Genomic DNA, 13,563 nt, shown 5'->3' on the forward strand with positions numbered 1-13,563 from the left:
AATTCTGTATAGTTGCTAGGCAATAGACAGATGATGAGGTCACCATCTCCATAAAATGAAGTTACTAAATAGTAATTTAACAAGTTTATGTCAATTTATTAAACTAATTAATTAAAACTGCAAAACAGAATCGAAATTCTTTTACTTGCTCTTTGAACATGATTTTCGATATATACCATTTTTTCATGCGTATAAAATATTTTATATTTAGGGAATTACAGTATAGGAAATATTTTTGGTCTAGTCGGTTTATTGTAAAAGTGATTATGAGTACTAGTATGTTTTACAAAATGTTTGCATAATGTTTTATCCATTCTTGTACTTCAGTTTGTCTTCAGTCGGCAGCAGCTTTATGGTGAATGATACAACTCTTCATTGTAAAATGTCTTTTATTGTTTATCCTTGTGTATGTGTCTGAAGGAACAGCTTACAGATGAGCAAAATAAACCTTTTTTATATAGTGATAATATTGTCTAGACTTTGTACTTTTTCAATCCAACAAGTGCAACTTTTGGTTTTAACAACCTTTACCAACCATGAGTGCTCTTTTATGCTTTGCATCAGGAAATAGACCTTATATTCCAGACTTTAACAACATGTCCATGGCAGTATTATATGACATGTGCTCTTTGAACACATGTTCAAAGGCACTTTTCAAACCTGAGACAGTTGGAACAGTTTGAATTTGAGAAATCAGGAAAAATACCTGCAGACAGGACAGAAATTCTGACAGTGACACTAATCATCTGATTGCCTTGAAAGTTCACACAATAAAATATTAAGGCAAGTAGCATCATTTTTGTCCACATCTGTTTCATTAGTTTCTTTTTTATATATATAATTCAGTTGAACCACAGTTCAAAGATATTGTCTGATTTTCATTGGTTAATTTTCAGTACATTTTTATTTATTATTACTTTTTTGAAGTTTTCAATTATTTCAGTGGCCATTGTGGACATTTTGGTCACTACTGGTCCCAACAATTTTGTCCACATGTGGTTTTCAGCATATATCCTGTGGTCTGATGAAAATAAAATGAAAGTGTTCAGTCATAAAGAGCAACCTTAAATTATAAGGAATTTATCATTTTAATTCCTTAAATTATAAGGAATTGAATTCCTTATATTTGACAAAACCTGAGTTCACCAGGTTTTCTGAACTCATTCATGAAACCTGGATGAGGACAGTCAGGAGAAATATGGGAGCAGCAGTACAATGGCTGCCTCGCTGCAGGAGGAACTGGTGCACTTTCCAAAACAGAAGGCATCGTGGGCAAACAACGTGATGCAGAAATATGAAAGCAACATCTAAAGACCTCAGGAATCTAGATAAAACTTTTCAACTCAGGCATGAGTTGAAAAGTCCGGCATGACCATGGAAGCCAACAAACCTGACCCGGTGCCACCGGTTCTGCCAGTAGGAATGGGCCAAAATCCCAGCAAACCATTGTGAGAAGCTCATTGATGAAATGTTTGACTGACGTCATACAGTTTAAAGGAAACTATAAGAATAACTTAGGAAATTCATTATCAGAAACGAAAACCTAAAGATGTACAGAAAGTTGAAAATAAAATCTGTAAATAAAAACAATCTGCCTCTCATCTCGGATTTTAGCAAACTTTGGTCATTTTAACTGGCCTAAAATAGAAAAATGTTAGTCTATTTTATTGTCAGACAGTAGGAAAATGAAATCTATTTATTTCTTATGTGCTATGTTCAGAAATTCACAGTACAAACGTCCAGCACATGTTTGTACAGTAAATTTCTGGTTTTAGTGAGTCAACAGGAAAACTGGGAATTTGATAAAACAGAAAGAATAACTGTATGAAGTTCAGTTCCATAAGTGGTCTCAGTTTTTAGAATAACCTCATTGTTATTGAATTAATAATATAATCTTGTTGTTTAAGAGCTGCACAGTGGCGCAGTTGGTAGAGCTGTTGCCTTGCAGCAAGAAGGTTCTGGGTTCGATTCCCGGCCCCGGTCTTTCTGCATGGAGTTTGCATGTTCTCCATGTGCATGCGTGGGTTTTCTCTGGGTACTCCAGTTTCCTCCCACAGTCCAAAAACATGACTGTCAGGTTAATTGGCCTCTCCAAATTGTCCCTAGGTGTGAGTGTGTGTGTGCATGGTTGTGTGTTTCTGTGTTGCCCTGCGAGACTGGCTACCAGTCCAGGGTGACCCCGCCTCTCGCCTGGCACACTAGCTGGAGATGGGCACCAGCAACCCTCCCAACCCCACCAAGGGACAAGGGTGTAAGAAAATGGATGGATGGATCTTGTTGTTTACCCTCTCAAGGTTTCAGACGTCAAACTACATGCCAAACAGAAAACATGCATTAGTTTTCAAAGCTGTGCTCCTACATTTTTTTTATGTTGTTTTACTTTATTGCAGATGAAAATGGAGGCAATTTACATAAACATTTTTTTTCCTGATATTAATAACAGGCCTAGAATATCAAAATTTCCATTTACCCTCACACTGGGAAAAGCAAGACAGGGAACCGAAAAGAGTAAAAGTAAAAAACAATACACCATTAAGAGAAGTCACAATAGGTTTGCACTGTCCTTCATAGTTCTGATCTTCTGTTGCAGTTGAGAAGTTTAATTCGCATCCAGCTGAATAATGTGTAGTTGCGCCACTGACTGAGAGTCCAGGTGGCTTAATCTGCTTCCCTGCCTTTTCTGGCAGCTATGAAACATTGCTGTAGTTTACCAAAAGGGTGGGTTGGAAATCTAATTATTCCTCCACTAATGTTTGACTAAATGACGTTAAGTGCAAACTGGGCTTCTACAAACAACTGTGGTTCTGTTTGCTCTCATTCTCACCTTCTTTCTTCTTATCTATCCTTTACTGTCTTCTCTGTCCTGCTCAACTCTTCTGTGTTATACAAGTGCTTCTACTCATCCCTCTTCACACTCATTAAAGTGGCTTCTGGACCCTTTTCATAATGATCCACATCCCCCATCACAAGTCTTTTCCTCCCCACTCATCCACTTCACCCCACTTCTTGATCCTTTCCCATTCCACTCATCTTCTCATCCTCCTTTGTTAGTTTTGTTGTTATCTTCCACAATTTCATCAGGCCTGAATCTATGTAAGTATCCATAGGGTCGCAGATGGTAGGTAAAATAGTCCAGCACATACTGCTGAACAGCATAAATGTAGTGAAAAGATACAATAAAATCTGAGCAGCAGTTTGGACCCTGTAGAAATGAGGAAACAGAAAAAGGGAAAGAAAACATTTAGTAGCTTCCTGAAAAACAGGTGTTACATAAACAGGTGTTTCATAATGTTTCATGTAGTTTTGACTCAAAATATGCAATGAGAGGTTTAGGATTTAGAAAGCAGTCAGAAAACATCATGCAGAGAACGAATGACCTCTGGGAGCAGAGGCTTGTTTTGGATTATTATTACTATTTTTATTAAGTTAAGGTTCAGCTTATTAATTAATACTGTGTTTAATATATTCAGTACTTTAGAGATTTATACTTCCAATGGGAAAAATGACTTAAAAAATGTTTATATCATTTAATTTCATTCAACCGTAGCATGAGCTCAAAGTTCCCACGTCTTTAACAACCCAAGTAATCTGCACATACAGAGGAATCAGCATAAATGAGCCTATGAATGAAGTTGTATGTAATACATCAGAACAGTACAAGCAGTAAGTACTGACATTTTGAAGAAAAGGCACTGCCAAAAAAGCTTTAAATGTAAATATGACAACTAAAATCAGTCGTCCTTTCTTCAGTGCAACTTGTGAGCTGGTTTAGTCCTAACTAAAGCATTTCCAAGTCTGAAGAAGAATCTCATCATGAGACAATGTTGTTTCAGAAAGGGGCAAAGCCTCCAACATACACTCTGCCAAACAAGATTAATGTTTATTCATAAAAGTGAAACATCCCTAGTTTAAGCAAATATCTGGATTTGAAAGGTCAAAGCAACATGCTTTATCAGTCCACAGTCCGTAAAATGGGCATTGAACACATTGATATTCTTTTTTCATATTTTCATTGAAATTAATTTTCACACCATATGATGGCGATAACAAAAGTCATGACATCACGCAGAGTTCAAACGTAATGTTACACAGAGAATAAGTATCCAAAACATAAAGAAGTAGATGTGCAAAAAAGACAGAGGAAACCAAGAAAACAGCTGGAATTTGTCAGGATTTAGAAAGCTTTCCGTCTGCTACGTGGAGATCAATATCTGTTACTCGAATATCAACTGATCGGCTATGAAGTGGTAAGCGATAACTTTTGCACAGATTGGTTCTGTTGATGAAAGGAAAGTCTTACAGTTTTACAACATCCCAACAGAAACAGTAACAGATACATTTCTAAACTTCTGAATCTTCCAGTCAGTGCCATTAGATGGATAATATGGAAATATTTATAATTTCATCATAAACCAGCCACAGCCAGGCGTCCTCATAAGACTTCTGAGACAGGACTTCATCAAAACATCAAATGAAGACCTATTTAGTTTTCTTTGACAGTGTTTTTACATTGCATAGCAGGTTTAGTTTGATAATAAAATGTCTGGTCAGAGACTGAAATGAAACAGGTTTGGAGCTGGGAGCATAGAAGTTGCTTCAGAAGCTGGTTTGTGTGAAGAATTAGCTAAAATCCCAGCCGAGCATGAACGTCTCTCATTTCTCAGCAAACAGGACCAACTGGGACTTTCTATAAAGTATTTAATCGACTTTTGTAATGCGATTGTATTTAATACTTAACACTGTACTATTGCACTTTATTGCACATACATTCACAGATGGAATAATTTGTGCTGATTAGTTTGTATGTGTGGATTACCTGGTGTGTTATGTCAGATTTACCATTAGAAATATATTTAGTGTGTTACGTCCCCCTGTTGAAACCGGTATAACATTATATTTCCATGATACTGTTACAAAAAATATAGACTTTCCTATGAACCAGTGGTTTGTGTTCCTTACCTCATTTGGAACATAGTAGTCGTAGATCATATGCCACGGCCGAGGTCTTGGTTGTTGTCGTATGACATAATGGTCTAGAGGAAAAGCATGGAATGTTTGCCTGCCTTTCACATCCCTGGTGTCCACTGGCTCCACTTTCATCGTCTCCATGCATTTCCCCAGAGCCATGTCTTCTATTGTGGAGAAATGAGTACACTGTCCTGTTTGAAACCCTTTGACGAATCTTCTCAGTGCTTCTTTGCTCAGGACGTAACCTGCTCCTCCACTCATGTAGCCTTGGCTGATGAAAGGCTTAAACCTTCGACCAAGGTACAAAGGTTTTTCTGGGTCAAGCTTGGATAAGATGTACTGCAGGTTCTCTATGACCACAAACGTATCATCATCTGCTTTCAGGAACCAGTTGGCTTTGTCCTGATGATGCTGGTGGATGTACTGGAATGCTCTGATGGTCTTCCAGTACAGGTTTTCCCTCCCTTCACTCACGTTCAGCTCCACAGTTGGGAAGTCTGTCTTCTCTGAACTCATGTACAGAATGTGGTGGCAATGCTTGCCCCATGTTTGCTTGACATGTTTGGTCCGTGATTCCAGGTTCCTGGGTCCCGTCATAATCCAACACAAGATCCGTGTAGCGTTAGGGGGATTCACTGCAGAGTTGTTCTTCTGACTTGCCTCTAAAAATTCAAAATGATAGAAATGTTTTGTGTAAGGTGAAGTGGAACAGTGCTGAGTCACATCCGTAAAGCCATTGATCAACAAAACGTCACATTTTTTCAAAGATTTATTTAAGCAGAAAAATAATGAACTGAGATTTCATTCAAAATACTAGTTCAAAACTTTTGTATTATGTTTACAGCTTATTTTGCTCAACTTAAGGATTCACATCAAAGCCACTTGTCTTTATGAGGACCTTAAAGTGGAAGTTTTATTAAAACAATCTTATTTGCTGAAGTGGCTGAAGTTAGGAAATGAACAGGCTAAACAAGCTAAACATAATTAAACTAGAGTAAATAAAAATGACTAGACACAAGAAATTAATATAAACCGCTGTCTCTACACTATAAAGCCAAACAGGAACAAGACTGATCTATCAAAATAAGAAACTAACACAGAATAATAATGAAACTAGACTCAAATCAAAGTACAAAGCAACCTGAGATCCTGACACTATAACTGTTTTTCACCTGGAACAGCCGTCCTACTGCTCTGCTACCATAATGCACCATGTATGAAGCTATCTTTAGGAAGCTTTGAGGAATCCCAAGGAGTTTCCTGACCAACCTCCCTCAGTGTGTGTTTCAACATGGCTTAATTTCACTAAAGTTCCACATTCACAGATGACTCCATGACAAAGACTCACCAAACAGAAGCTCACGGCCTCATTAAAAGATGGAGCAAAATCTGAAAACTTTTTAAAATACTTAACTGACCATATAAACCAGTCTTAAGCTCTCTTTTGTTTGGACTGCACATTTCCTCATTCAAAGCCTCTCCCAGTCTTAAGCTCTCTTTTGTCTGCACATCTTCCGTATCATGTCTGTTGACAGTCTGTGCACATGAGTGGGTTTATTGCAAACTACAGTATATGATGAACCTTTGTAACACCCCTGGGCTGTTCATCAGGTTTGGGGATGAGTCTCAGTCTTGGTCTCTGAAGAACCAGTTCATCCTCGCTCGCCAGCATGCCTCACCTCCAGAGAGGGGACTGCATCCAGCAGAGAAGAACACTGTTTCTATTGCTATTACACATCATAAGGGATGTGATGGGCTGCACTGTGTCTGATCCCTCACTGAGGACCAGTTTGCCATGGGTGACCCTACCATGAGGGATGGAGTATTTTCAGTCTCAGCTGTTCAATAAGTTTAAATAAATATCCAGCATGAGTCAAATTACTGTTTTTTCACATTTTCTCTAGTTATTGACATCTGCCTTCATTGTACAGTATACACATAATTCTGCTGAATCTTTCACACCTTTTTGTATTTTGAGCTCAGTCTGATTCTTCTTAACCTGTCTTCAAACTATGACTCAACCAAAAAGTTGAAAAAATGGAAAACTCAGAAAGATCAAACTAGGATAGTTGAATTTTATTTTACATTCATCAGAGTCAATAGAAGTGAAACTGGAAGTGAACTTAAGAGGGCTGAATACTGAAGATGAATCAGAAGGAGCTTCAGAAATCACTATACTTGCTCAGCAGTTAGTTAAAAGTGAAACAACGATTAATATATTGTTTTCAATGTATTAATATAAATTCATATTATTGTATGCATGCAAAAATGACACTATGTTAATCACAAATGTTATTTGTACTGAAAATTGCGACATGTCAGCTCACCACAGTGTGAGTGAACAAGCAGATTTAGACTCTATTTTAATGTGTATAACTTAAGAGTCACCTGTTTTCATCTAGTTCACACTTGCTAAACCAAGTCTGTGAGAAACATGAAATTAAATACATTTGAAATGAACATATTACATTCAAAACATTACAATTCTCTCCTCTCATTATTTCTGTATGAGGAGCTCACTGAGGGTGGATTGACTTAACATGGAGAATGTTACTAGAATTGGAATCCTTACTCATTCTGATATGGATTTAAAATCTCATTGTTGAAATGTAACTCTTATAGACAGAACATTTAGATGACTTTGTTTGAATAAATATATGCTCTACCATCTAAATGCTCCCTAATCAAAATCACAAGAATAAATGATGTGATTTTGAAGCGCATTCATTCATGAATATGAATGTTGTCAGTTTGTCAGAGTGCTTACCTACCAAACCTGTACAGCAGCATGTTTATCTTTTTTTAACATCTAGTTTCCTTGTTGTCAAAAATGATCCACTAAAATGACCCATACAAATTATGGCTCGTTAAATTAGCCATAATGACAGCCACTTATTTTTAAACATGTTGTTCCTTTGTAAAAATGATGATGGCAGTAAGGTTTAAATTTTATTTGAGCCAATATAATTTTAACATTTTATTGTTAGACTGCACCTTCTTCACTTGTTCCCACTAAACAGAAAAACAGCTATAGTGACAACCATATGAAATTCTTAAAAGACGGATCATTTCTACTTTCACAGTAAAACCACAAACCATTAAAGCCAATGCATACATTCTGATAATTACTCTGGTCACTTTAAGCTCACTTTTTATAACCTGGAGTTACCAAGTAAGAACGTACCTGTGTGTACTTTGTAGGCATGAAGTCGATTCTTTTCATTCCTCACTAAGTCTGAGACCGGCTCTACTGAAAACATGGAGGTCAGCAGCAAGCGAAGAGACAAATATCCAAAAATCAACCCGATGGTGAACGTCACACATTTAGGCCTCATTCTTCAAAAGAAATAATACAAAAAAATACAAAAAATTTAATGAATAAAGACCTGTGAAAAAGATATATATTCATAAAGGAGTCACCTAAAATATTAAGTTTTCAATTATCTGATTATCAATCAAACTAAAAAACAATAATAACTACATCTGAAGACAAATAAATAAATAAAGGTTTTACATAAATGAACGGATGAAATCTAGTTCGACCAGCGATGAGCTGACAGTTTTCATAGTGACTGAACAGCAGCAGGTGCTAAACTTACTTGTATTCAAAAGGCGGAGCAAAAACCAGCATTGAACTGTATCTAAGCAATCAGAGGGAATAGAGAGAGGGGGAGTTTGGAGGCAGGTTATGCTGCATCAGAGTTCTGAACAAAACAGGTTGAGCTGCTGTTCTGCCATAAACACTCGTTCATCAGATAACAATTGTTAAATTTCAGACATGGTTTCATAGCAGGGAAGAGTCTTAGCAGGCTCATGAGAAATGGTCACCTTCCTTTCTTACCTTTCTCTCTCTTTCAAGCTCACATCATCAGCGCACCATGAAATAACTTAGAAAAAGCTCAGATATCTAATACATAATGAACATTCAGAATCATACAAATGGGTTTATTGCTACCTACCGTGTGTATAACAGTACTCAAAGAAAAATCATTTATGTCAACCAAAAACAAATATGTGTCATGCAACATGTATGATTGCGGGTTTAATTTGTCTGAGTTTTCCTTGAATTCTGCCTTTTATTGTGTACTGACTGAGATCGTTGTACTAACATGTGAACAGCAGATGGCAGTGCTGCACCGTCTGGAGTGGCTGAAAGGAGTTCAGCTGGAATGTTTCCAGCTCCCTCGTTCACCTCCAGGGTGATAAACTAATCAGGTCAGTTAAGATTTAATCCATGCTTTAATAGCACATGGAATGTATACATTTTTGCTTTCATTTTTCCTCTGTGGTGTCATCAGCCATTTTTTATAGTGTTGTTGGTTAGAGAAGCAGCAGCTTCTACAAGTCTACAAGTACTAAATCTACAAGTACATTTAAAAAATAATATTGCATAAAAGTTCAATATTTTTTGCCAGTGATTTTAGAGAGTGAAACTGTTATTTAATAGATGTTAATTACACATAGAGTAAAATATTTCAAGTTTTTATTTATTTTTGCAGTTTTAATAATTACAGCTTACAGGTTGTCAAGAAAAGTCGAGCTCATCCCACTTCCCCATGCTGAAGATTTTAGTTTAATAATAACAATGAATAAAGTTATCTTTAAAATTAATTACACAGGTGACATCAAGACCCAACAGTAGAGTCAGACGGTAATAAAATTAATCTGGTTGTGTTTGTTGTTATTGTGWCCTGCAAACTTWGCTTTAATTCTACTTTTTTCTATTTAATCATAAAAAATCATAGTCAGGCAGAAAGAGAGTCATGGAACARGAAGAGCAGGTTTCCTGAAGAAAGAGGAAGAAAACTTCCAGYTTGCATCAGAATAAAAATAGTTCAGACCATTCCTTATTTTAAGCATTAAAGGTTTAAAGAATAAAATCTAAACATTTTGAGTAATTGGATAAAACCCAGAGTAAATTACTTAAATTAATAGTAACAACGTGTAATTAAGCCAATAATRAATATTGGTTTAATCAGTGGTTGATGTTGGTTTGATTATAAGAATACTTGTACTTACTCTTACACTTGTGGAAATACTTACAGGGGAAACAAGTAACTGTAACTTGGTATCAAATAATTAGAATAATGGATTATTATTGGTTTCTTTTCAGAAATGTCTGTAATAACTCACATTATGATTATAATAAGAGTAACTAATAAGTTATGGTTACTATAATATTATAAATGAATGCTAAACCAGAGAAACTAAAAGGTTATAAATGTGATTTTGACATTGAACTTGAAATGGTGTAAAATGTGTAACTGTAATTAAAGAAGTTGTGTTGGAGGTAGATGGTAGGTGAAAGGTCAGGGGAAAGGAGGAACTGATGGGAGAGCAGAGATGACCAAGGCCTGATTGTTGAACTTTGACTTTCCTAAGAAAAGGTCGGGCAGGCAACAGACGTAGGAGGACTGTTGAAGCAACCTTGGGACATTAGCAGAGACATCAGGACATAATGTCTCCAAGGTGACGGACATGAGATCATCTGTCCAAGCAGTCAGCCAATGAGAGGCACAGCAACAAAGCTAGCCAATGCAAATGCACCAAAAGGTGGATAAACCCTTTATAAGGTGGGTGCAAAAGAGGAATCTTTGGTTGGATCCTTCAGGCAGCTTSGAGCCAAGATCAAGATGGACAAAGAACTCTGCAGCTGAAGAMGAGCCGGGGCCACAGAGCCGAAGACTGTTCTGCACATGGGGACCAACCCGTCAGCCCCACAACATGTGGCTTCAAATCGCACTTCTCTCATCAGCTGGTTCAGACCCCAAAGATAAAGACCAAGGCAAAGAGGAAGAACTGGTGTGTTCCTTCCCTGAGACCAGCTCGTCTACATCTCTTGGGACCAGAAAGATCATGAGACGAGGAGAAGGGAGCTACAGAGCTGCAAGACAAGAAGCTGAGGACCGCTACGCACATGAGGAAGTCACCCTGAGGCCCGAGACCTGCTGCTCTAAGTCAGTACTCTTCCTGTACTGGGAACCTCCTGCTGCTGCAACACCTTCTTCATCATCAGGCCAGTTCTGGGGTTCAAGATGCCAAACTCTGTCCGTCTCTCTCAAAGTTTCCCTTTTTTAGTCCACAGTGTCAGCATTAGGGAAAGATAGGCTAGATTATTGATTTTACTTATCTGAATATTTCTGCTACTAATTTAAGCTGTACTGACCCTTGCAAAATTGCCTTACTAATAAAATAATTAATATTAAGAAAATCTAAAAGATGTTGTGGACATTCAATTAATGAGTCACCTTAAAGTTCTTTGATGGTCATAAAATAGCTATGAAGTTTGATTCTGGGAGGAAAAAGTGGAAAATGTTTTATAGGTTGCTTTTAGCCAAAACAACATCCTTGGGACTCGCATGAGTCACTAAAACCAACCTGGTTCAGTAACAAGTGCAAGTTGTAATAAAGAGAAAGAGCGACCGTTAACAGGTGTGCTCTGTGAAACTAGCTKATTGCAGGATGCTCAATCTGGCTAATTCACAGGGTGAAGAAGGKKGGRMMWYYKGRRGGRRGKYSKYMRRAAMCMRGSYWRKYYTTYYYSRWKSCMRKYTWAAMMRRRKTTWMYTCAKTTCTGRACAGGGTAAAATCCCATCATTTAGGAAACTCAATTCACCTGTTAGATGGAGAGCTGGCTGAACATCTCCCTCCTCTGAGAAGGGGAAGTAGAGAGAGAGAGAAGGGGGAGGGGGGTGTTGCGCAACAACAAGGTATAGAAAATCCAAATTCAGCGACTCAGCAAATTAGAAAATGATATTAGACAATTAAAAAGATGTTTTAAGCAAAAACGTCAGGATTTTGAAAACTTAGTACATCTCTACAGACTCAATACTTGGCAGGTCTCCTCGATGCAGTGTGGCATGGAGGACAGGTTGTGGTTCTGATAAGGTTCTGGAAGCCCATATTTCTCTGACAGATGCCTTCAGGTCATCTACCTTGGTGGGTCTGATGTCTCTCATCTTCCTCTTGGCAATAGCCTAGAGATTTTCTAAGGGGTTAAAGGTCAGGGGAGTCTGCTGGCCATTCAGGAACAGGAACTCCATGGTCACTGAAGCAGTTGTTGGTACCTATTCCATGCTATTCTTAATAAAGACTATAGGATTAATTTGTAACCTACCCATAGAAGGCCTTATTCCTCTTTTACTGAAGACACACAATCCAACTGCATCAAAACATGTCCCAGTCAAATTTAAGAAACATATGAGCAGATTGTACAAGTTCATAAATAATTATCCTGTTTTTCCTGTTTTATGCATTACAAAAAAACAGCAAATCTATGAAAATCTGCTGATTTGCATAGATTATTAACAACTTGTTTTCTCTCAGTTATTTTTCTCTCTACAGAAGCTACACCTGGTCTGTTCTGGTCTGGCATTCCGTTTGGCTGTGATTCTTTCCTGGAGGAGGACAAAAGTTTGACAGGTCAGAGTTGCAGAATGAATAAAACTGACATAACAGATAATATTACAGTTTTCATGCAGTGGTTTATGTAAGAAAATGAAGAAGATTAATGTATCTGCAGACTGCTTTTAATTATCATCTTAAAATACCAATAACAGACATTGTTTAGTGATGGATTAATCACAGGCCCTCAGGTGGCGGGAATGCACCTCTTACATAAGATGAGAGGTTTAATGTCACCTTGAGAAAAGAGCTAATAATGTGCAGTTTTTTATAGTACCCAGCCACTCATTGGTTGGGACATGAGATTGATTAGTTGTAATGACGGAAGTGAAAGTAAAGAACTATAAAGAATATGTGTTCAATTTTTAGTTTATATTTGTGTTTGTTTTTAAACTTGTTTCCTCATAAAATTAGATCAGATCCCGACTTGCTTCCTCCTGTACAGTAGGTGGCAGTATGTTTTCATAGAGTGTTTTAGTCAACCATTAAACACAAAGAAGAAGAAAAAGAAACACTTCCGGGATAAACAATAACTTTGGTGTCCTTGTAAAGGCAGCTGTGTGTGGTTGGTATGTCAGCTTCAAGCGCTTAGAAACACCGGGTTCGGTTCGGTTCGGTTCGGTTCGGTTCAATGGCGGCGTCTGCTCACGTCTCCACGATCCGCTCCCTGTACAAGAGGATCCTGGTCGTGCACCGCTTCCTGCCCATTCACCTGAGGGCCCTGGGAGACCAGTACGTGAAGGAAGAGTTCAGGAGACACAAGAGCGCAGCTCCAGATGAGGTGAAGAGCTTCCTGACGGAGTGGGAGGTAAGTGACAGCTCCACAAGCAGGGGCGGATCTACCAGCACATGCCAGAAGAATATGTGCCAGAGAGGAAATGCTAAAATTAAAGCTGCCATTGTGGAACAAAGACATAAGGTTTGTGGCTGTTTCTTTAAAACATCTATGTAATAATTATATTAAACACTGTACATGGTTACTACATTACACAAACATAATTACTACATTTAATAATTTAAGTCATTGATAGAGAAAATGTAGTTACAAAAGGCATATCAATTTTATTTCAACAGTATGTAATCAGGGTTTACAACTTAAGAAGACATCCATGTAGGGTCCTTGGCAGGTGTCAGTCTGCAGTGAACTGGAGTCAGTCTGCAGTGAACTGGTGTCAGTCTGCAGTGAACTGG

At 37.7% G+C, this 13,563-nt stretch overlaps 2 protein-coding genes across 3 annotated transcripts in view; one reads left to right on the top strand and one right to left on the bottom strand.

The window, feature by feature from the left end:
* Window positions 1-2,371: 2,371 nt before the first annotated feature.
* On the bottom strand, window positions 2,372-8,636 carry c1galt1a (core 1 synthase, glycoprotein-N-acetylgalactosamine 3-beta-galactosyltransferase 1a). Of its 2 annotated transcripts, XM_017307457.1 has the most exons (4): window positions 8,483-8,520; window positions 8,153-8,304; window positions 4,960-5,630; window positions 2,372-3,202 (listed from the first exon to the last, which is right to left on the bottom strand). In XM_017307457.1, exons 2-4 carry the CDS (start codon window positions 8,301-8,303, stop codon window positions 3,035-3,037), a joined length of 990 nt encoding a protein of 329 aa, XP_017162946.1. In that variant the 5' UTR covers window position 8,304; window positions 8,483-8,520; the 3' UTR covers window positions 2,372-3,034. The 2 variants fall into 2 exon arrangements, with proteins under 2 accessions (XP_017162946.1, XP_008419454.1); XM_008421232.2 differs by having other exon boundaries at window positions 8,153-8,636.
* Window positions 8,637-12,861: 4,225 nt separating this feature from the next.
* sdhaf3 (succinate dehydrogenase complex assembly factor 3) overlaps window positions 12,862-13,563 on the top strand; it is a 12,067-nt gene continuing 11,365 nt past the window's right edge. The window contains exon 1 of the mRNA XM_008421233.2: window positions 12,862-13,180. Coding sequence (XP_008419455.1) covers window positions 13,004-13,180 — 177 coding nt within the window. The 5' untranslated portion in view covers window positions 12,862-13,003. The remainder of the gene's footprint in view (window positions 13,181-13,563) is intronic.

The sequence above is a fragment of the Poecilia reticulata genome, linkage group LG11, assembly GCF_000633615.1.
Source record: "Poecilia reticulata strain Guanapo linkage group LG11, Guppy_female_1.0+MT, whole genome shotgun sequence".
In the NCBI taxonomy this organism is placed as follows: domain Eukaryota; kingdom Metazoa; phylum Chordata; class Actinopteri; order Cyprinodontiformes; family Poeciliidae; genus Poecilia; species Poecilia reticulata.